At 41.7% G+C, this 23650-nt stretch overlaps 1 protein-coding gene across 1 annotated transcript in view; it reads right to left on the bottom strand.

Moving 5' to 3' along the window:
- Window positions 1–7786: 7786 nt before the first annotated feature.
- cntn3b (contactin 3b) overlaps window positions 7787–23650 on the bottom strand; it is a gene marked incomplete at its 5' end in the record, with an annotated part of 73791 nt that continues 57927 nt past the window's right edge. Inside the window, 9 exons of the mRNA XM_080729119.1 lie at window positions 7787–11348; window positions 12278–12443; window positions 13012–13124; window positions 16167–16353; window positions 18391–18500; window positions 20492–20726; window positions 21446–21516; window positions 22473–22622; window positions 23488–23646. Of these exons, the coding sequence (XP_080585245.1) occupies window positions 11254–11348; window positions 12278–12443; window positions 13012–13124; window positions 16167–16353; window positions 18391–18500; window positions 20492–20726; window positions 21446–21516; window positions 22473–22622; window positions 23488–23646 (1286 nt within the window). The 3' untranslated portion in view covers window positions 7787–11253. The remainder of the gene's footprint in view (window positions 11349–12277; window positions 12444–13011; window positions 13125–16166; window positions 16354–18390; window positions 18501–20491; window positions 20727–21445; window positions 21517–22472; window positions 22623–23487; window positions 23647–23650) is intronic.

Below are 23650 nucleotides of genomic sequence, written 5' to 3'. Positions count from 1 at the left end.
TATATTTGAATCTGTCTTATTTGAATCTGTCTTGGGTTTTTCTCCCTCTGTTTGTGTTCTAACTCACTTGCCTGGTTTGCAAAACTAGGAATTATTTACACATATGACTGTCTCTCTCTCTCTCTATAAAAAGGGATCTCATTCACTCTTGGTATGACTACACTCGTACTGATAACAACCAACGCTTGGGTTTATTTGAATGTTTATATATGATGCCCCTAACGTCTTAATAATTTTTTTCTCCCTAATGTAATAATTCTTTTTCACCAATGTGGTAGGGATTATTTTTACTTTATTTATTTCATTTTAGGGGACAGGACGGACTCGACCTGGATAGACAGGTATCGTGGAAGGAACTCCACTAACTCGCTAACCAACTTGACTGACACTCAACTTGACGGACTGACGGTTTTATTTCAATTTTATTTTAGCCAGTTTAATTTCATGACTGTTTATTTTATTATAACCCATTTTCTCCTGTCCTCCTGTTTTGTCGTGAAAACCGTTCCTCTTGCAGAGAACGTGTAAACAACTGACTTGTTTTCATTCCTTTCTAAAACAACTGATAATACAGGTCTGCTAGAAGACAGGCCTTCAAGGTCAGAGGGTCTGTGTGTGGGAGATCTGTCGCCAACTCAACATTTTAACTCTAGATCCTCAATTATTTAGTAATCCTGTTTTTTTAAACCACACCTTATGGACATGAACCAAAAACATTTACTTTTACCATTCTTAACACATAAACTGCAGTATGGGTTAAGGATGGAAGAGGCCTAGCCCTGCTTTACTCAACCTTTAATTTCTCATGTTGTTTATTTTTGGTAATACTTTATCCTCTTTACTTGAGTAAAAGCAGGCTGAGACGGTTCCAAAAACAATTTAGATGGCTGGGCTCCATTCAAACCCGTTCAGTCAAATTCCACAATTATTACAACCCTACTGGGCTTATACGGGATTACACATTATGAAAAAAAAAAAAAAAAAAAAGACATTATGATTATGTTATGTTTCTATTTCATTTTTTCTTATTTTATTTTCATTCATTTTCTGGTTAGAGAGGCTTTAAACAGGCCTCGCTAACTATTGTACACTTCCCCCCTCACAGGCCTGGAAGCTCACTCTAACTCTGGCAGTGAGCAGAGTCATTGTCCTTTACTGTACCTCGGTACCCTACTGTACCTCGGTACCATCTGTTTCTCATTTAACCATATTTTAACAAATTATCCTCCAAACAAAACAATTTTTGTCACACCCAATATTTTTGGCTGTGGCAAACGGGAGGGAATGTGTTTGGAGAATTTCATTTTCTGAATTCATATTTCATTTTCTGAATTTTCTGAATTCATATTTCATTTTCTGAATTCATATTTTATTTTCTGAATTCATATTTCATTTTCTGATTTCATATTTACATATTTCATTTTGTTTTCATCTCATTTTATTTCAGTATATATATATATTTCACTTTGCTTAACCATGTTTAAATCTGTTTACCCCTAACAGAACAAACTTAATACAATTTGACACAAATGGTGATGTATATCTAAAACAAATCAAACATGTCTATACCTAAATACACACAATGGTCTTAACTTCCATGTAATTCTGATGTTTATTCTATTTTTCAGACTTATCTATTTGATAGACGGTCCATATCTCTTCCCATGATCTGTGAGGAAGGATCATTTTTCGTGAGTACGAGGATTCAAGTCACCTGAGTTCCTATATCATTTTTGTTAATATTTACAGTTGTCTTGTCCCAAAATGCAACTCTCTTCTTTTGATAAGATCTCATAGCCTCGTCCTGGAAATGTTAAATACTGTCATATTAAGTGTATAAAACCTTACTGAAATGATGAAGACAGAGGTCCTATTACTGTTGTGGAGTCAAAAAAAGGTCCACCCTGGCTGGGACATATCGCGAAGGTCATAGGTCAAGCAAGGGAATGGACCATGACGCTCCACCACACTAATCAAATTTTCAAAATTCTACATTCGTCAATCTCAGGTGATGACTTCACCAAATAAATCTAAACTTCAAAAGAAAAAAGATATATCCTTCTCTTTCATTAAATGCACTCTTTGTAAGTGCACCCCACCAAATCCAGAGTGAGGCTGCGAAGAAACTTTGGAAAGATTCTAAATTTAGTGATAAAGTTTGTCATGGACAGGACAATGTTTGTTATTGATGGATCAAAGGTTTCCTTTTCCTATCAATATATTTTAAGGAACGTGTGATTTTCTCCTCTCTCTCATAAAAATATTCTAACTCATGTTATCTAAACTTAAACAGGCCCCAAATTAAACAGGCCTTATTTGAGAAAATATCCTTGGTTTAATCTCAGACTGCCCTTTGACGCACTCCCCCTAATGATTCCAAATTATACAGTCCTTTATCTTTCATTATCAAAATATTTTTACCTTTGGTTGTATTCTGATTTAAATACCTTTAAAAATACTTAAATACCTTTGGAAATATACAGTTCTTTTGACTCTCCTCTTTAAAAAACTTAAAGCTATCGAAATGTTTTGACTTAAATTGTTCAATTATTATGTTCTGTTTCAAATACCTTTAAAAAGTTGAACCCATGTTTTCTTCCCTTGTTGTTTATGCTGCCTTGACATTTAACACTTCAAATGCTATCTCAGGAGGGAATTGATAGTAAAATATGTTATTGTTGTTTAACATGGTATAGATACCATTTTCAGTGTCAATGTCATGATGTTTTGATCTGATAACTAATGCACGAGACGAGAATCTGCCCCACTCCAGGGACAGAAAGATTGACCAGCGAAATGTCAAAGTGTCCAGGACACTGGATAATGAACAGCCAAAACATTCTACATCCTTGGCTTCTGAGTCCACGAGACTCAGTCACAACAACATCCCATCAAATCCATGTTATGTTTAATTGTCCAATCATAATGTGACTAATGTATTTTATGCTGTACACATTCAACTATATATGTGAATCATTATGCTTTCTACTCAGAGAGATACTATGGGTGGAAAATGCTCTATACTGTACTTGTACAGTACTTTGAACTCTGACTAAACTTCAACACAAAAACGCATATTCCCTGGTGTGGACATTGATCATTTCTTGTGTGGAGTACTTTATTATGGTTGGGAAAAACTGTTCATCAATATGGAATATGATCCAAATTCCATCACAACCCTTTCATTGTTTTGGTAAGAAGTCATTTAGTTATGGAAAACTGACCTCTTATTTGATGTAAACCTAGAAGCTCGTTCAAAGTTTTGTTCAGTGATGATATTAATTGGGTGTCACTCTTTCCTGAGATGGGGATCCTGTAAGTATTATCTTTATTTTAAAGCTGGACAATAAAGAATACTGACACACACTAGTCACAATAGAAATAATGATAGCGCTGTTATTGTACTCAAGTTCACCTTTTCATATGTGTTTGGCCCTGAACATGGGTTACTAAGTGATGACTCCCTGAGCAATAATACAGTTCTACAAAACAGCACGAAAAGGCCAAATTAAATATGCATCTCACCTGTCTCTGGAGTGGTTGTCTTTGAATAACTAATGCTCTTTTCTCCAGTCATCTGCACATTAATGACTGTTTCTGAAATCATGCTCCATCGACGCATTGTTTCCAGGGTGATGGATGGAGCCAGCCACGGTTGGCTTCACAGTCCACACATACCTCGCCATTAATAAACCTCTGTGATTAATTTACAAAACCTCCCTCCAGTCTCCCTTCTCTTGTCAAGTGTGCAAAAGCCGCCCTCATAATTAGTGAACACTGATGGAAATGTACCCATTCATAATACCCAGGGACAAAGCCAAGGAGCGCTGCTACTTCTCCGAAACAGAAAACCATCTATCCACATCCTCAACACAATCTTCATTCAGTCAGGTATTCCTAGTATTCTCATGGCATGTTTTTATTCCTAGTATTCTCATGACATGTTTTCCCCATGGCACTATGCCAGAGCTATTTATTGGCCCTGCTTGTCATGTGAATGATAAGGGAAATAAAGTCAGCATATTGCAAAATAGCTCCCAACATAGTTGGAATTCATGGGGCGGCAGTGGCTCAGGGGTAGAGAAACCGTCATTAGAACACGAAGCGTTCCCGAAGGGTTCCCAGTTCGATCCCGGGCTCCTTCAGAGTTGGTGTCAAAGAGTCCTTGAGCAAGACTCTGAACCCCTATGCCCCAGTGAGCAGGTTGGTGCCTTGCATGGTTTCCTCTGCCATCAGTGTATGAATGGACACAAGCAGATAGACTGATACTAACATCTTGGGCACTATTAGGGGGGAAATCTCGCTATTCCTTCGTCCCATGATTTCGACTAAGGGAGTCGGCAGGTTAGCTACTCACCCGTGTCACGGTTACTGAGGTTAGGGTTATGTTTAGGCATAGAGGTTAACATTCACCCACGTCGGCAGGTTAGCTACTCACGTGCGTCGGCAGGTTAGCTTTTCACCCGCTTCGAACTGATGCTGTCGCAATGTCGACACGCTCCCACTATTAGGAGTTGACTTGTCCTGTGTCTGCCTTACATTTTTTGATGTTTGTGCAATTTCCTGATACGCTTAATAAAGTATTGCTGCAAGACTTGATAAACGTAACAGCACTTGATATGCTAGACAGTGCACATCAAAGTTTAAAGACTGTAGGGACAAAATGTCTAACTTTAAATTCCAAATCGTATTCATGGCTCATGCTGCCTGCTGCATGATGAGGTTGCCATTTCTTTTTAATTAACAAAATGCTCATTATCGCTCACCCAGTAATTACGCACCATTTACAGCAAGCATCTTCTGATAATAACGACCTGATCCAAAGACACCTGTTAAAATCTTGTTCAAAAGGATGTTTCTAAGCTTGTAAGATGTCAAGAAAATTACAGAACCTGGTCTGAAATATATATATATATATATATATATATATATATATATATATATATATATATGGAACCGTGAAATAAATCTGCGAGCTTGCGGATTGGCCGTTTATTTCGGTGTGCGTGTGTGTGTAAAGTCTAGGCAGGAAATACACACAAAAAAGTATTCAAAAAGCAAAAGCAATACAATAACAGGTGAAAAAGAAAAAGAAAACAAACACTGGAGAATGCAGTAAGCCTACACACGGAAAAGACAATCTGGCAAAGACAGAGTGAAATGGGCAGGCCGATTAAAGACTAGGCTACTGTTCCAAGTTCCTCTGTGTATAAATCAATGAAGGCCTCAAATAGGGCACACACACCATGCAAGTGGTGGAAAAAGGCTCAGCAGTTCATATAGAGGGTATGCGTGTGACATCATCATCATACAAGTTACGCGGGAACACCCTTGACAGCCCATACATCCAAACAGAAAAGTCATATTTAGGCAGCAGATGCTTTTAATCCAAAGCGACTTACGATAAGCAGGTAATACAACAATATAATAAGCAAGACAATATGTCAGTACATCAACAGCAATACAACAAATGCATAGGAATATCAATCAACTCACTTTGCCTCTCACTTTGCCACTCGATTTGCCACTCGTTTTGCCATTCATCACTTTATGCATGCGCATACTCTCTATACTGGATTCATCATCTGAAGAAGTTCGGTTGAGGCCCCAACATCCTCAGGTTGTTCTTGACTTGAGAGCATTCTGTCTGCACTTTTCCGCCCTCGAACGGAAGTAGGCTACGGCAGAGCGCCTTTGTGAGAGGTGTTCTTTCCTCCCTATAAAGGATAACAGGAATTATACTAGAAGCAGTGTAGCCTGACACTCACCACCCCAACGACAATCTGTTCACGCCGCTCCTACGACCACCGCCAGGAAAACTCTACCGCTGCATCAAGAGCTGTGCCAACACATTTCAGAACAGTTTCCACCCAGCTACCATTAGATTGTTGGACCCATTATTTTTATTTTTAACAAAATGCCTCAAGTTATGAACACAGCATCCGATTGCCATGATTATTCCTTCAATTTTGGTACACTCAGCAAATGTATGTCATGTCCAGGAAAAGTAGCCAAATAACTACTCTGATGATTGAGCGTGCCGACGCAACATTTGTTCGACGTCCCATTAGTTCGACGCTGGTGAATGCTATGCTAACCAGGTGAAATGCTAACCTGCCGACGCTGGTAAATGCTAACCTGGTGAATGTTAACCTAGTGAATGCTACGTGCCTAAACCTAACTTAACCCCTAACCTCAGTAAAACTATGCCTAACCCTAACCCTTAGTCGAACTAATGGGACATAGAAATATCGAGATTTTACCCTCTGATGAGTCCTATATGGCTCTGTAGTTCACAAAAACGAGATCGGGGTCTGCCCGGGTCTCCAATATTTGACGTCACTTGTGTTCTGTATTGGCCAGGATGATGTTCGTTTGAATCAAATTGACCCGCCCATTACTATTACTATCTAACACACACTTGCACGCTCACACACGCACAGTCGCACACGCACACACACAAACACACGCACGCACGCACACGCACGCACACACACACACACACACACACACACACACACACACACACACACACACACACACACACACACACACACACACAGAGACACGTGTCCCCCTGCTAAGGGCCATTCCCAGTTGCCCATGCATTAAGCCCTCTTACAGTAAATGTAAGGGCATGTTACATTCATTCAACAGGGTCAGGAGTGATAGCCCATGGCAAACATCAAATATTAATGGTTTCAATGTAATACATTCTGAGATACATAGGCACATGAAGAAAATCTGCCTCAAATATTCATTATTACAGAAGAGCATGGATGACCATTCATATATCATAAATACATTATGTAAATAAGATTATTTGTCCACACACACACACACACACACACACACACACACACACACACACACACACACACACACACACACACACACACACACACACACACACACACACACACACACAGTTCTAACAGTTTACTGACAATGTCCAATGTTTTGCCGATGGCATGACTTGTGAAGTTCTCAAGTGTCACATCTGTATAAGGGCCATGAGAGGGGCTGTCTATGCCCATAGCAAATCAGATGGGCATAAATGGGTATACCTACCTATGTCCGATAAGCTTGAGGATTTGTAGATTGGTGAGCTTCACATGACATTTTGGCCAACATGGGCCAATTTCCTCGAATGGTCAAGGTTCACATGACATCATAATATCTTACTATAAAACGGGTGAAGCGGGCGCAAAGCTCTAGTTAATACAAAAACAAAAATCCCACCATCATTAATTCGGCTGTTCGGTGCTGCAGAGATTTTGTGACTCCCCGAACCGAACAAAATAAATTCGGCTCTAAAGTGGAGTAGGCATCGGCCCTTAGGCTGCTCAACAGCGCCACTTGAAGGTAGGTCACCCAGCGGTATTGCAGCGTATTGAGGCCGTACTCATAAATGTAGAACCAAACAAGTCATGCTGCGTTGTATGGCATCCAAAATATTAATAGCTCAGAAATAAATGAACAGCCTTTTTTATGTATTGTGGCTGACTAATATAAGTTGTGCTTATCAAGTACATGTTTGTGACTATTTAACACTGCAAGCTTTGCTTCACCTTAAAGTGACTACCTTCACCTTGATTAAACATAAATGCTTGGCTTTTATCATTCATATGCCATTATTACATACAACGATCCCTAAAACAAGACTGTCAATTTGGCTAGTAATCAATGTTGTTGTGAGATGAATGCTGAAAAATTCAGTGGCAAGAATAAACATCAACAGGGGATAGACTGCTATTGGGTAAAGTGCAAGCAGTCTCGCTGGAGTAAACATTTTTATTAAGTTACAGTTATAGAAAAAAATCAACACAAATTCACAAAACAATGATTAACATGCACAGTTTTAGTATACAAGACAAAACAGTTACTTTTCAATATGAAAATGGCATTCTACAGGTCAGTATCTCACAGAGATAATTGATTAATACACCAGTATTAAGGTCGAGGACCACACCATTTAAAAGCAATAGGTTGTCTTTGCTGGCCATGTTTAAAAAATATATGCAAGCTATTTACATTGAACCAAGTACACTCTTTCTCTTACAACAACTTCATCCACAATATAAACCAATTCAAACAAGTTGACTGTGTGTATGTTAAGTACACGTGTGTTGTTGTGTTGATAGATACATTTAAACCATTCTCTACTAAGTGGGCTACCATCATTGTTCTTTTCCTTTAGATTGTACTTAGTGTTATTTATCAATGCACCCGGCTAGAATGTTAAAGGATTCTTTATGTGAGCATTAGCAGGGACAACAAGGACCATTTACTTGAACTAGAACTAAGTATAACAGAAGAGCTAAGAAGAGACTGGCACACAATTAAGCACTGTTAAGTAAAGGTGTGAACTGGCAATTCATTGAGGAAGTTACCTTATTTGGATTATTCAAAATAAATAAATCATAATATTAGTTTTACACCATCGGCATCAACTGATGTTCCAGTACACTTGTTTTAAATCCCTTAAAATCTCAAATTTTGACAAGTTAATTTGACATCTCAGTGTGAAGATTTACCTACACATTCGGAATGAAAAGAACTGTAGATAATGGAAGGTATAATAAGCCTAAAATTCGATGTTTTATGTTCTGGGGTACAACCATAGTATGTATGAAACATAAAAATTACATCCTTTAACTGCCCGTAGTAATGATTTGACTTTTGACAACATTAAATTGACAGTTCCTGGGGGAAAGAGCTATGAATGAGTCTATTGTTTTAAGTAAAAAGCTAATTCAGCAAACTCTTCTGAGGTCATAAACAAAAATAATTTGATTGGGACTGAGCTCCTACTGTATGTGGAACTAAGGAAAAGTGGGAGGCATATAGGACATCTCAGACCCAGACATCTATGACTGTACCCCAACAAAACATGCTCGACAAGAACACGGTCATCAGTCAATCAGGGCAGCTGAATTTGTGACAGCTGCAATAATGGGGCAGGAAAATCAATATCCCATTGACTGTCCAGCAGCGGTCTAATCAACAAGCGGGGAGCTTTATGAAACTGGCCAAGGTGCAGATAAGACAGCCTGATTGTGTCTCAGCTGTTTGGACTTGAACGGAGCCTCTGGGGCCTGCACACCTGCTTCTGACGAAGTGAGGGCACGTAGTAACCTTGCATCACTTCCTTGTGCTTTTCTAGGAGAAGGAGGAGAAGACACTCAATGACCACGGCTATGCGCCATGACACTTTCGGTGGCAAAACTCGCACCAGAAGTTCGATGAATAACATCTCTATCGTTCAGAATTCTTTTTTTGTTCATGAGCTGTCTCAGCCGGCTCTCACCGGTGCGAGTTTTGCCACTGAGAGTGTCATGGCGCATGGCCGTGGTGCCAAAAAACGCATCAGCGTCCTTTCCTTATCTGGGGCTTCCTTGGTGCTTTTGACTTAGGGGCAAGAAGAGCAAAATACAAACAATGACAATAAATAATTTGAAATAAACCACACACAGCCCAATGTTTGGCAAAGGCACAATTATGTGTAGCAGTACAGTTGACAGTTTTTTTCTCCCCAGATCCCCTGGAACATCATTGGGAAGCCACTGTCTGTCACACCTCAGTTCTCAGCTGGCTGGCTTTTGACAGAAAAGCCCCCCTGCATGATAACAGACAGTTAAAGCAGCTCCCTCGGCAGCAGGCTGGAGCAATGCAGTAGCCATCTTCATGCAGCTGCTCTACGGCACCAGCACAATACTGTTATGTCCAATGGAGACGAGATAAAAATGACAGCCAACCTTCCGCTCCATTTACAGTCAGGGCTCTTTCCTATTCAATCAGAAGACAAAATTGCTCCTAAATTATGCTACAGATTGAATCATATTATGCTGCAGTCTGTAGATTATAGATTTTAGGTACAAAACGTCCACAATACGGTACTGTCATAGTATATTGAGCTTCCTCTTTCACATTAGGTGTGCCAGCGTGTTTGCTCCTCTGCAAAGTTAATTATCATAGCCTTTCCTTTGATGGGCTCCACTTGATGAGATTCCTCTATGCAGAATGAATTGAACAAAAATGAATAAAATAAAAAGTGTGTTCTAGTGAAGGCACCTAGTATCCTGTAGTTCTGTTGTGTACTGGGCCGACTGGTTGACTGAACTGCAAATGATAGTGCATGTTGCTGTTATGTGATATACGTATCTAGAACACAGGTCGTCTAAATGCAGAGAAGGTCCAGCACACATGGGACCTGCTTGATATAGTAACACCACACGCTAGGCTGTACTCTGAAATGGTAACGTCTCTCTTGACTCTAAATGGAGACTGCGATAGGCATGTATTATTTAGAGGACAATGAGATAGAGAACGGTGTATCGTCGAGACCATCAAAACTTCAAGAGCTTGCTGCTCGGCTGGGCCTAATCCTATTTAAGTGGTTCTGTGAGGCACGGGTGATCATTTTGCTTTGCAGCCCTCCTGGTCCCTTTGACGAAGCCAGCTGAAAACAAAAAGCATGCAACAGGGATTCTTCTTCCACTTCTTTTTTTTTCTTTTTTTTTTTTTTTGCAGTTGTTGGAAAGTCACAAAAAATATTCCAGGATTCATCAGTGTTTCTGGAAAAAAGTTGGTGTTTGCTAATGGATACTAAATTAATATAGGCCTAAACCATTTTAGTTCAACCAACGAAATACACTTTTACACTCTGCCCTATGATATAATGATAACGGATGTATACTTCTTAGGTTAATCCTTCGGTTGAGAATTTGACCTTGAGTAGATCATAAAGTAGAGCATATGATAAAAGATAATAATCTATAAACATCCCAAAATTAAATGTTACGTTACATAAATCAATGTCTCTGTCACCTACTTTGGTACGCATGTGTAAAATGGATTTAAGGCATTAGTTTCTTCAAGGATCCCCTTCAAACGCAGCTCACACAGACATCACAACTTCCAAATGGAAGTATACTCACGGGGAAGAACAAAACACTTAAAAAGTTTCCTTAAGAGCATGGTGGCACTTATGATGTGGGAGGGAGAAATACCAAAACAAACAAAAGGCCATGCACACAAATCATCCTCCGGTCTCGCACCTGACTGTCATTTAAATCAGCATCACTGTCCCCTTAATAGTCCACTCTTGTCCAGCTGAGTCTGTTCCACTCCATTTTAGTCCTTCCGTCGACGGCTGAGTTTGCTGCCAATCCATTGGAGGGTTAGAGAGAGAGGAGCTGGCTGACTAAAATAGGAGAGGGGGAGGGCCACTCGGAAGGCTCTGATTGGACATCACAACGAGGAGCTGAACAGTGCAGCGATGATGAGGACCACTGAGAGGTACGGCAGTCTAAGTCGAGTAGCTCCTGAACCCCGTGCCCCCATGTCTGAAACCCAAACCAGAAAGAACAATTAAGAACAATGACACTCACCCACACACACAGGGGTGTCACAAGGGGGGGAAAGTGGGACTGAGTTACTAGGGCCCAAGGTGGAGGGGGCCTTAATTATTTAGCTATTGAAAAATAGCAGATAGCGTAAGATTTTTCAAAAATAGCAGATCTACAAGCTCGCAGCGCGGCACTCGGTGCTGCGCTGTGAGCTTGTATATCTGCTATTTGTCAATAGTTAAAGCACAAAATGTGAGTGAATCCTTGTGCCCAGGGCCCAGAATTTGGTGTGACACCCCTGCACACACACACACACACACACACACACACACACACACACACACACACACACACACACACACACACACACACACACACACACACACACACACACCAAAACATCCCGAGAGGAAAACCACATTTTGTTCCAACTATCCAACTATCCCCCGTAACCTAAATCAAAAAAGTCAGCCGTGAGTTACACGGCACCCACCTCCTCATATATCTACATTAATAATGGCTTTCAAAAGGAGAGACCTACCTAAAGTATGTGGAGAAGATGAGGTTTGTACCACATCAAAAGGCAAATCGCTTTAAGGCAAGGAAAAAAAGGTGGGGGGGAGCTTGAGGCACCATACAATTTTGCACAGCAGGCGGGTGAGAGCGGAACTGTTTGATATGCTGCGGTGCTATGCAGCCAGTCAACAAGGAATAATAACCCGATGGCAGAGATGGATGACACTGGGCACACATTACTTGAAAAAGGTTGCCTTCCGTGCACCTGAAATAAGTCTATTACACGCGGAAAGGGATGCAACAAAGCCAAGTTAAATGCACGTCTCGGACTATTGCATCTCCGCTTACAGCTTTAGCGATGGTCGCAGGGTTAGTGTATGGAGAAAATAAATATAGAGGCAAAAACTCACTTAATTTATGGATGTGGATGGGCTCGCTGCCCACTCCCTCGCCCCCCTCACTCAAGGCCTTGATCTGGATGAGATAGTTGTCGTTGGGAGAGAGGCTGAGCTCCACGCTGGTTTTGTTTGTTAGCATGTTGCTGATGTCGTTGTACCGGTGTCTCTTCAGCTGGACCTGTCACAAAAGGGGCCAGAGCACAACCCAAGATTAGGGATGGGACGATATGAAAATTTCATATCACGATTATTGTGACAAAAGAAATCGCAATTTACAATATTATCACGACAATCAAAATCCATTATCCTGGTGTGGAACATTTGCCAAAAAATAGCAGATCTACAAGCTCACAACGCGTCGCAACGCGACGTGTTGTGAGCTTGTAGATCGGCTATTTTTTGGAAAAGACATTTGTTAGAGAGCGGAAAAAAAAAGAACGTACAAGTACGTATATTATAAGTTCCTTTTACCAATTATAGAGGGTTTAAGTGGTACTGGATATGCAGCTCGGCAAATAAAAAGCGAATTGATCCCAGTGCATGACGGAGGACGATATCACGATGAATTAAATCTCCACGATACGATTATCGTGAGTGTTTTTTATCACGATAAACGATAATATCGCGTATCGTCCCATCCCTACCCAAGATTGAATTTGAAAACAACAAAAACAGCAAAAAAGTGATCTTGGTTGGTGTATGATTAAAAAATATGTTTTAGATGTCACAGTGACACAGGGACATACCAAATATCCAATGACCTCTGACTCTGTCTCCATGGCTACCACAGGGTCCCAGCGTAAGCTGAGCACAGAGCCAATCATGGTCCATTCTACGTTGAGCGGAGGCTGTCCAGGAGCTGATAAGAGTGACAATCAAAACATGTAGATAAAGATCTCCCAGGTATGTCATACACAACTGTATGTCAGTGGTTCTCAACCTGTTATTTTGGGGGGTCCCCAGATGATTAACTTAATGTGCAACATTGTTTTCTCACTCAACAGTTAACAAACAAAGTTAACAAACTGCACATTTCCAAAGTGACAATTTAAGGACTTTTCAATACTTCTAAAATGACAAATTAAACATTGGCCAAATTGTCAAATATTAGAGGCAGAAATGTGAAAATAGCCGATCTACATGCTCACAACGCCTCGCAATTTTCACAATTGAACCGTGTTATACAAAATGTAATGCCCAACTCTTAGTGCTCGTCAGGGTGGGGGGGGGGGTCCCCAGTTAAAATATGATTATTTTGGGGGTCGCGGCCTGAAAAGGTAGAGAACCACTGCACTATGTTACACGTGTTTCCTTATTGCGACCGAAGGTCGCATATACTCTGAAGAACCGTGTCGCTTGAGTGACCTTCCTTCCGTATCCTCTGTGATGTCAGTGTGATGTCAGCGAGTTGTGACATCACTTCCTGTACAGGGCGGCTACACGAAATGTGGATAACACTATATATGGAGATAGTCCAGTCCATCATGTCATATGGGACTACCGTCATAGAAAGTAGCCATTGTTAGGCTGGAGTCAATGGCTGTCTAAACATGGAGATGTGGATAACACTATATATGGAGATAGTCTAGTCCAATATGTCATATGGGACTACCGTCATAGACAGTAGCCATTGTTAATCCGGAGTCAATGGCTGACTAGTCTCGCGTGGCCAGACTGTTGCCTCCGCGATTTGGTCAAATGCTCCCGGCATACAGTCTGGCGCACCGGGGAAGAAACGGCGAGTGCGAGATGAAGCGGAAGTGAAGCCCCCACAACACTTCCGTTTCAGTCTCACATCACACATATTTATCATTATATAAATAAAAATCATATAAGCATGTTTAGCTTGCTGCTTAGCAGAAATGACATTTTAAAATATATATTTTTTGAACGTTAATGCCCGTTTTCGATACTCGCCGTTCGGGAGCTGCTGTTCCAGACTTAATAGCATTCAGAGATTGTGGAATAGTTGTCTGGCTACGCGAGACTAATGGCTGACTGTCTGTACAGGAAGTGATGTCACATGACATACTTTTTATGCCCATATATGAGTCCTAACATGGAGATGTGGATAACACTATATATGGAGATAGTCTAGTCCAATATGTCATATGGAACTACCGTCATAGACAGTAGCCATTGTTAGGTCGGAGTCAATGGCTGTCTGTCTGACTGTCTGTACAGGAAGTGATGTCACATGACATACTTTTTATGCCCATATATGAGTCCTTCTGTACCACATCTCCATGTTTAGGCAAACTCCACACAGAAAGGCCCTATCGCCAACCCAACCTAGGGTGTGAGCGATAGGGCCTTTCTGTGTGGAGTTTGCATGTTCTCCCCGTGTCTCCTAGGGTTGATACCCTCACAAAAACATGAACAAACTCCCCCCAGAATGACAACAACTAGAATCGTCAGAGAAACGCTGTGGTTGGCCAGATGGTCAAGAATTGGCGCGACCTCGCCCTTTAGGGCGAGGTTGCATTTTACCCTGAGGTCGCATTCCACCCTCAGGTGTCTTACTAGTTATACTGATGAACGTTTGCATATAGATGACCACTTCTTGGTTTAAGAAAAAAAAAATCATATCACAGTACATTATGTAAATGAGCGCTCTGGGTGTAGTATTACAGGCCTCTAGGTGCAGATAGGGTTGGGCAATTTGGACAAAATCAAATATTCAATATTCACAATATTGTTGACCATGTACCTTCTTCTTTTTTTTTTCTTTTTGTTTACTTAAAAAAAGTGTTAAAATATCACATCTACAAGCTCACAATGCCTCCCAATGACCACAAGCTATTCTTGAAAGTATAGAATAAGTGACATTAAGTGAAACCAGGGGTGCAGCCAGATTGATTCGACTCTGTCAATTATTACGCAACTTTTCAAATTAAAACGTTTCCATAATCCTTGGAAAGTCTACTTTCATGACCAATGACTAATTGTGTCCCTATTAAATCTGTAAATATTCAAACGTTGGCTATTTGAAAATAGCCAATCTACAAGCTCGCCAGCTGATCTGTGCCATTTCCCACCTTGATTCTAAAAGCTCTGAGCTTTGATTGGCTTTATATAAAACCATATTTGATATTTATACCTATCATCTACACTTACTTATCATAGAAAATGTTATATAATTGTAATCAGGTCTTTATATCCTGCGCAATAAAGTAATCAAACTGACAGAGCGAATGGCATGACGCACGTGCGCCCGAATCCAGTGTTCATGTATTCTGCCCTACAAAGGCAGAGTGCAGTAACTACGTTTTCGAATTTCTCCAAAAAATGGGTTTAAAAGTGTTACAGCTGATCAGCCAAATGAGATAAAGATATAAAAGTGATATTAGACTGATTGTACATCTGTTCTTGAGGTAATTGTTCATCCCCCAATATCATGAAGGCTATTTGACCGTTGGGCGACACAAATAAGTCGGTGTGTCCCAAAACGTAGTTACTGAACTCTGCCTTTGTAGGGCAGTATTTTGTACGCACTTGATGTGGCAAACAAACAAAGTGGCATATCAGGGGGTTTTAGGATCCTAAATACCAATTTTAGAGAAATAGCAACAACACGCCCACGGCCACATCGCCATGCGCAAATAAAGGAGTCTGCATAATGGGTAGCGAGTATAGCGTCCCCGAAGTTTAGGGTGGCATAGAATAGAGGCCCTAGTCTCATATCACAATATCCATATAAATATCGATACATTGCCCAGCCCAAGGTGCAGAATAAACGAGACAAAATGGCAAAGCTTGCTCTTTTGGTTTTCTTTTTCCAGTAGAGCCTGTTGCTCTCTTTAAATCTTTGATTTTCTTTATGTGGACAAGGCTGAAGATGGAGCATGAGACCAACCGAACACTGTTCATTCTCGTTTGTCATGGCGCACACGAGACTCACGAGGTTTCTTGGTGGTGGTGTTGATGGGCGCCGACTGGGGTCCAGTTCCCGCTGTATTGAAAGCAGCCACGGCAAGGTAGTACGGTGTGTTTGCTCTCAGACCCGTGACATTAACCAGTGTGTAGTTCCCAGATATTCTCACTCTGCCGACCGTGTCAGGCTTGGTATCGTCTTCCCAGTATGCCACCTGTTGACACGCCAGAAGTGTGGACAATAGACACAATTTGTCAGACTCCTACTACATATGAGGGAGAAAGCACAGATGAGTGATTTGTTTCATTTTCCATTGTGAAAAGCGTACATAAGCCAATCTAAAATGCTGCCTGGATTGCAGCAAGGGGAAAAGGTGAAGAGCTGATGAATAATGGATTTTTGTTCAACACTGGATACACGCTGTTGCTGATGCACAGCCTCTCAATCCCTTTCTTTTCATAGAAACATGGCCATTAGTAGACCAAACAGCACCTGACCACAGAGTGGAAATGCGAGATATTGCCTGTTCTGTGGTGGTACACAGGGGCGTCACAAGAGGGGAGAAAGTGGGAATGAGTTACTAGGGCCCAAGGCCCCAAGAGGGGCCTGGAATTATTTTATACTTTAGCTATTGAAAAATTGCTGACACAGCGCGGCACCGAGTGCCGTGCTGAGAGCTTGTAGATCTGCAATTTTTGAAAAGTCGTGAAAATGTGTGCAAATCTAAGTGAACATTTGTAACTCAGATTTTGCTTCTGGGGGTCCCTGGAATATTATAATATAAATATTTTGAGATGGGGGTCAAAATACCCAAATACTCAAATACATATAATTTTGGGGGTCCTTCACATAAAAAAAGAGCACCACTGACATGGAAACATAAAGAAAAAAAAAGAAAGGGATATTCAAAGAATTGTCACGATTTTTCAAAAATAGCAGCTCTACACGCTCGCAGCGCGGTGCTCGGTGCCGCGCTGTGAGCTTGTAGATCTGCTATTGTTCAATAGTTAAAGCACAAAATAGTTAAAGCTCATGGGGGGCCCGCAGTGAATCCTTGTACCCAGGGCCCAGAATTTGGTGCGACACCCCTGGTGGCTGGTGGTACAGTATGGTGAAAAAAAGAAGAAGAACCTGGCATTGTATTCGTCTCTAAGACCTGTGTTTGTCTCACCACACAGTGTTGAAACAAGCCGTCCATAAATTGCAGATAATTTATGGATAAACAAATCTATCCGTTAAAAAAATGCGTATTTGCACTAGAAATACACTAGAAAACGGTACAGAACGCAGCTCTTAATTATTTTCCTTCAGGGTATTAACTTCCAATTAAGGGTGCTGGGGAAGAGATATTTGATGAAGAAAATGAAGTAATCAAATGCTAGCTTTGGGTCAATATTCATGTGTCTGGTATTAAGTGACGTAAGAGTTAAGTCGATAAATAATTAAATAGAAATGTGAAGTCTGCCCTTGGGATATCGCCACTATTCCATGGATTCACCATGCAGCTACAATCAATTATTCTGCATTTGATTATCAGCATAACACTGTACATTGAGGATTGGGTATTTATGAAATCAATTTTGAATTTATAGTAATATAATAATCATAATCATTTAATTATGAAAGCGATTATGTAAATCTGGCATTTTCTTAAGTGTACTGGCCACACTGTAAAGAGCATAGCACCTTGTTTTTTTCCCAGAAGCACAGCATAATGTGGTCTATGGCTCCCAGTGCATACTGATGGCTGCCCATTGAGATTCAGCATGGTAAATCCACTTTAGGATTGGGTTTGGAGAAATGAGCCCTTTTCTACCAGGACAATATGGCCAGCGCCATGGCAACCAGGGTGCTTTGTGCCGAGGGCCAGAGGTGACAGATATTGAAAGGGAACGGGAAGAAAATGTAGAAGCCCTCCTTGCATTCTTAAAAGGATGAGGGATTTTTTGGGGCATGCACTTATTAGAGGTTGATGCCGTTCGCAAAAGCGTCAAGGTCATTTTACGATACAAATCTTAACGTCAAACCTCTGTGGAGATATGCGTGGACAAGTATAGGGGATAAACAACAACAGGGATAAAAGATAAAATGTAATTTAAATGTAAGATGATGGAATATGGTCACAAAAGGAGATGATAAAATATAAATAAAGCAATATAGCACCATGACCATGTGATTTGGCAAAACAATTCATTTTCTTTCTTCAATCTCTCTCTTGAATTATATGAACCATAAACATAAATATACGTACCTCGTATCCAAGCACTCTTTCTGGGGTGGAAGGGAGAGCTTCCCAGATCACTTCAATTTGAGCTGCAGACACACTTCTAGCCCTAACCCTCTTAGGAGCCACACTGGGGACTGCAGAAATAGAGCGCTGGTGAAAATCCCACAGACTCACCCCAGCACCATCACACACACATACACACACTAATAGCCACGAGAAGAAGGCACAAAATAGACCTGTAGTTTCACTAAAAAGCTATTTCCCCCACTCTCCTTTTAATGGGATCTGTGACTGACATAAGGGAAGACTATCTGCCCGGCAAATTCAATTAACAGGATACCTCCCTGACAGCGCGGTGTGGTAAATGTCTGCTAGGATTTCCTGTAATCTACCACCGCAATAACTAATATCAAGTTGACATTCCCCGCTTGAGTGTGGGGGGAGGGGGAAGGGGGGTGTTGTTGGCAACCACAGTGCCGGAGCAAACTTATAGTGTGACATCTTTTTGTAGGTTACATATAAAATAAAAAATCATAGATGCAATGGGAGGCAAATTGGAGACAGAAATGCAATGTTATGCATTGAAGTCAAAGAGAGCCGGGTGGACAAGCTTATGAATAAAACATTTTTTGTTTGTTTTTGCAACCATTCTCAGATAAACAGTTAAAAAAAGACATATCACATGCTGTTTTCTGATCTCTTATTGCACATTATATAATTTGAATGAGTTATCTAAAGAGCACATAGTACGTTTCTGACAGGCCAGTATTCACTCTAGCAGATTTGTCAGGTTTCCAGACTAGAACATACTCTGTGCTCTTTAGGTACCTGAGTAAATGTATATCGTCACTGTCGGGCAGAAACCTTGTATATCCAAGTTTCAAATTTGTACGTTTTTTCGTGAAGTAAAGCCCTGCTTCATCAGACAAGGCCGTCGCACAAAAGTAGTGAAAACAGCAGATCGGCTGTTTTCACTAGTTTAGTTAATTTTTTTAAATGATAAAAACAAACGGTTTTGGACATACAAGGTTTCCACCTGACAACGACGATATACTGAAGCATCGACAAAATAAAACAAAACATCAGAAAATGTATAATGTCTTCTTTTAATTTCCTGAATCAATAGCATTTATTTGCATGCTGGACAAGCCTGGAAGTTCTATCGAACGACCGGCTCCAGTTTGCCACCCATGGCCAGTGCCTGATCAATCTGCCAGTTGGAACTGCCGGACCAAGAAAGTGACGTATCTGTCCTTTCCTCATTTACATGAAGAAGAGACCGGCTTGTTTGTTTTCGCTGCTGTGTGTTTAGTGGATGTTCTCTGTGGACACTCATTGAATTACCCAAATGCTCGAGGATCAAACATAGACTACACATATTCATAGGATATGGAATGCTAAATGAGGGCAATGATAGGAGCACTATAGTATAAAGCTTCTTCTTTACGGACAATACTTGACATGTACATTTATTAAAACCACACCATTGGACATGTGGACAGGGACACACCTGGGCCTATTGGTCGGATCGGCGGTTCTGGACAACCGTATATACGAACAACTCGGCAACACACGCACTCCCTCGAGTCCTTGCCGATAAGCGCAGAGAGTTTAAAGTCGGTCAGCCCCATATATGCCCATATTATGTGGATATCGATCGGATTTGTGGCTCTGGACAACCGGATCTCCTTTATGCATATAACGTTGTTCCCTATTGAGCTTGGCACATTTCCTGGGGCAAGCAGCTGCCCAGATCACACATGTCACACATGTCTTCTTATTTTTTCAACTCTCAAAAAGCGCTTGCAATGTAGTGCATTTGAAACTACATTGCAGTGCACATCATGGGGTGATCACTGCTTGCCTCCTGTGAATTGTTTTATTTTTATTTTTGTTTATTTTCTGTTTATTTCATTGCTGAGTGAGGTCAGCAGACAAAGTGACGTGAGTGAGATGAAAAACCTGGGTGAAATGTGCCAATCTCAACTGGTATGGCCGTATAGAGTTTGTTTATGGTTATGTCTGAGTCAGAGCGATGTCAGGCCGGCCGGGGCTCCCTAAAGACAATTTTAATATATAGGATAGGAATCGTAGGATATTGTCTGGGTGGCGGTGCTCACTGTACCTTCCTCCGCTGAGTAGACGCTGGTGATGGGGCTGAAGGGGCCCTCCCCTCTGTTGTTGTACGCTCCCACCTTCACATCAAACGGTGAGAAGGGGGGGATTGTGTCGTTGCGAAAGACGTAGCGTGCCAGCCCGGGCGTGGAGTTGACCGCTCGGGTCCAGGTGACGGTGCCCGCTGGCCTGAAGGCGATGATGTATCCAAAGCCCTCGCCATTCTGCAGCTCCTCAGGCACAGGCTGGGAGCAAAACACAAAACTATAGTGATATTAAAATGCATACAGACAAAGACACAGACAGGCCCGTCTCTGCGCTAAAGGCAGCAGCCGATGAGAAAGCCGGCCGCTTGGGTCAAAATGGGACCCCATGAGGGCTGCAGTGGTTAGACACTGGTGGCAGGTGGTGCCATAAACCTGATCCTCAACCTTTTCAGGCTGCGACCCTCAAAATAACCATATTTTAACTGGGGACCTCCCTCCACCCTGACAAGCACTAAGATTTGAGGCATTACATTTTCTATAACACGGTTCTATTGTGAAAATAGACAATCTACATGCTCATGTGAGCATGTAGATGGGCAATTTTCATCAATTTCTGCCTCTGCTATTTGACAATTTGGCCAATGTTTAATTTGTCATTTTAGAGGTATTAAAAAGTCCTTAAATTGTCACTTTAGAAATGTGTTTGTGGGGTCCCCACCCCACAGGTTGAGAACCACTGCCATAAACAACAGAAGACCACGTTTTGCCCTACTAACTCCCCCTGCGTTCCTTCATAACTGTGCAGGGGAAACGCTAGAGCTCTTGAATCCCATTTGGAGGAGAAATGGCGGCTGACCCGGAGGGGAGGTGTCTCCACTCGAGTGCAGGTCATAAAATTGCTCCGCTCAATTCTGCACAATTAAGCAAAACCATTACTCTGTGATGGGGAGACCAGTAAAATGTGACAGATGACTTACCTCCCATGTGATCACTAATTCAGACTTGGTGCCGCCTCCTCCTCCAACATCAGTGGGGGCCGTGTCGGGCACTGAAAGGTAAAGCCCAGAGGGGAGCAATTAGGCCAGTTTACAGAGCCCGGCAACAAGCCTATACTATGCTGCTACTCTCATGATGAGGCTGCACTGTGAGCCGCAGATATTGTTTTCCATTTTACACTCCACAAACCCTGTGTAAAGTCTGTGAAAATAAGCAATAACAGTTTGGAGTATAGCGACTTGCCGGAATTACCCAAATGTCACCATGCATAAAGAACAAGCCAAGATTTGGCTGTTAAACGCGATATTTCGCAAATGCCATACGATTTGACAGCTGTTTGCATGTTGCAGGGTGATGACACCAGTGATAGGCAGAGGGGGCACTCAAGCAAGTCCTTGCGTGTCTGTATATGGCATTACTAGAGAAAATGGTGCATCGCATTTAATTGGTCATATCAGCAAATGGCTCAAGTACACTAATGTCATACGGTTGCTCATATGGCAGTGCCTTTGATTGTGTGTATGTGTGCGTTCATGTGCGTATACGCTAGGACATTAACCAAAAAGTCGACTCAGTCGACTTCATTACACAAGTAGACTCCCACCAGGGAAAGTAAAAAAAAGTAAAATAAATTAATAAATTAAAAAACTAAAAACAAACTAAAACGTTTTTCCATCTTTATTTTTGCTCTATGAGTACGTGTGTATTCAAACCACAGGATTGCTTATTGTCAAGGAAAGAATGATTCTATTCTTTCCAACTGTTTTTTTTTCCAATGGAATTGAGCACAGGGTTTCAGGTTTTGTCCCCCCGTGTGATGACGTCATGAAACAATAAAGTCGACTTCAACTAAACTTTTTATTGAGTCGAGTCGACTTCCAAAAATCACAAGTCGTTAATGCCCTAGTACACCACACGCATGTCGGCGTGCAGTGTGCGAGCGTGTTTGCCTGTGCCAAACTTGGGGTCTTTTCTGTTAACACGTCGAGGGAGAGTAGAGTCACGTACTGGCATCTTCCGTTCTTGTCTTGGCTGAGGCAGGGCTGGGCTCCCCCAGGCCCACACTGTTGCGGGCGACCACCCGAAATTCATACTCCACCCAGGCATTCACGCCCACCACTGTGGCCGTCAGCAGGTTGCCATTTACGACCTCGGGCACTACAAACAGGAAATTACACCGTTGTCATTCCAGGGCTGTCACACAAAAGTGAACAAATAGTATGTGACAAAACTCACATATCGTCACTGTCAAGCAGAAACCTTCTTTTCAAATGTTTTCTTTTGGGAAATGAAAGCCCTACTTCATCGTACAAAAGTGTTGCACAAAAGTAGTGAAAATAGCAGATCTACAAGCGCACAATGCCTGTGCTTGTAGATCTGCTATTTTTACTATTTTAAATCGTTTTTAAAATAATAACCAAAAGAATTAAAGCTATACTGTGTAAGTTGCTAAACTAGTGGTCAGTAGCGGTATTGCTTTTTTCGGACGTTTTTCGTCCGGAGTCGTCGCGGACCACCGGAGCGGCGCCGCAAACCACCGCGACCGATACGAATCCGTGGAGGGGTAGAACGTAATTTTCTGGCCAGGATTTGGGGATTAAGAGGTTAAGAATCCTTCACCATCGTAAACACTGTAGCTGAGGAAGGCTACTTCCTGAAGAGACGGCAGATACGCTGTGATTGGCCGGTAGTGTATCATGTGTGTATGATCCGCGATGTGATTGGCCAACGTATACACAACGTATACGGATGATGCAGATGACGTAATTTTGCCGGGAAATCCCGCCCCTGTCACGGCTAAGAAGAAAACATATAAAGAGATGGCTTTAGAAGCTGAAAATAACGGAGTGGGTGTTCTAAAACTTTAGCGATTTAACAGTTAGGACAATTTTAAGATTTGTTTTATAAAAAAAGTTACATGGTATAACTTTAAGGTTTTGGACATACGAGGTTTCCACCTGACAACAACGATATTCTGTCAAATGAGAAACGTCACTCATTCCACCCGTCCTCCTGTACATGCCTGTGTCGGCAGCCTGCCAGCCCACGGTGAAGGGGGTCCGCGCCTGGATGATGTAGCCGGTGATGGGGCTTCCGTTGTCCCTGCCGGGGCTCCAAGAGAGTTGGGCTGTGCTGTCCGTGATCTCCTCCACCGTCACCTTATCCGGGGGACCGGGAGGGCCTAA

Source organism: Nannobrachium achirus (genome assembly GCF_963921795.1).
Source record: "Nannobrachium achirus genome assembly, chromosome: 6".
Taxonomy (NCBI): domain Eukaryota; kingdom Metazoa; phylum Chordata; class Actinopteri; order Myctophiformes; family Myctophidae; genus Nannobrachium; species Nannobrachium achirus.
This window is presented reverse-complemented; position numbering and strand designations above follow the sequence as displayed.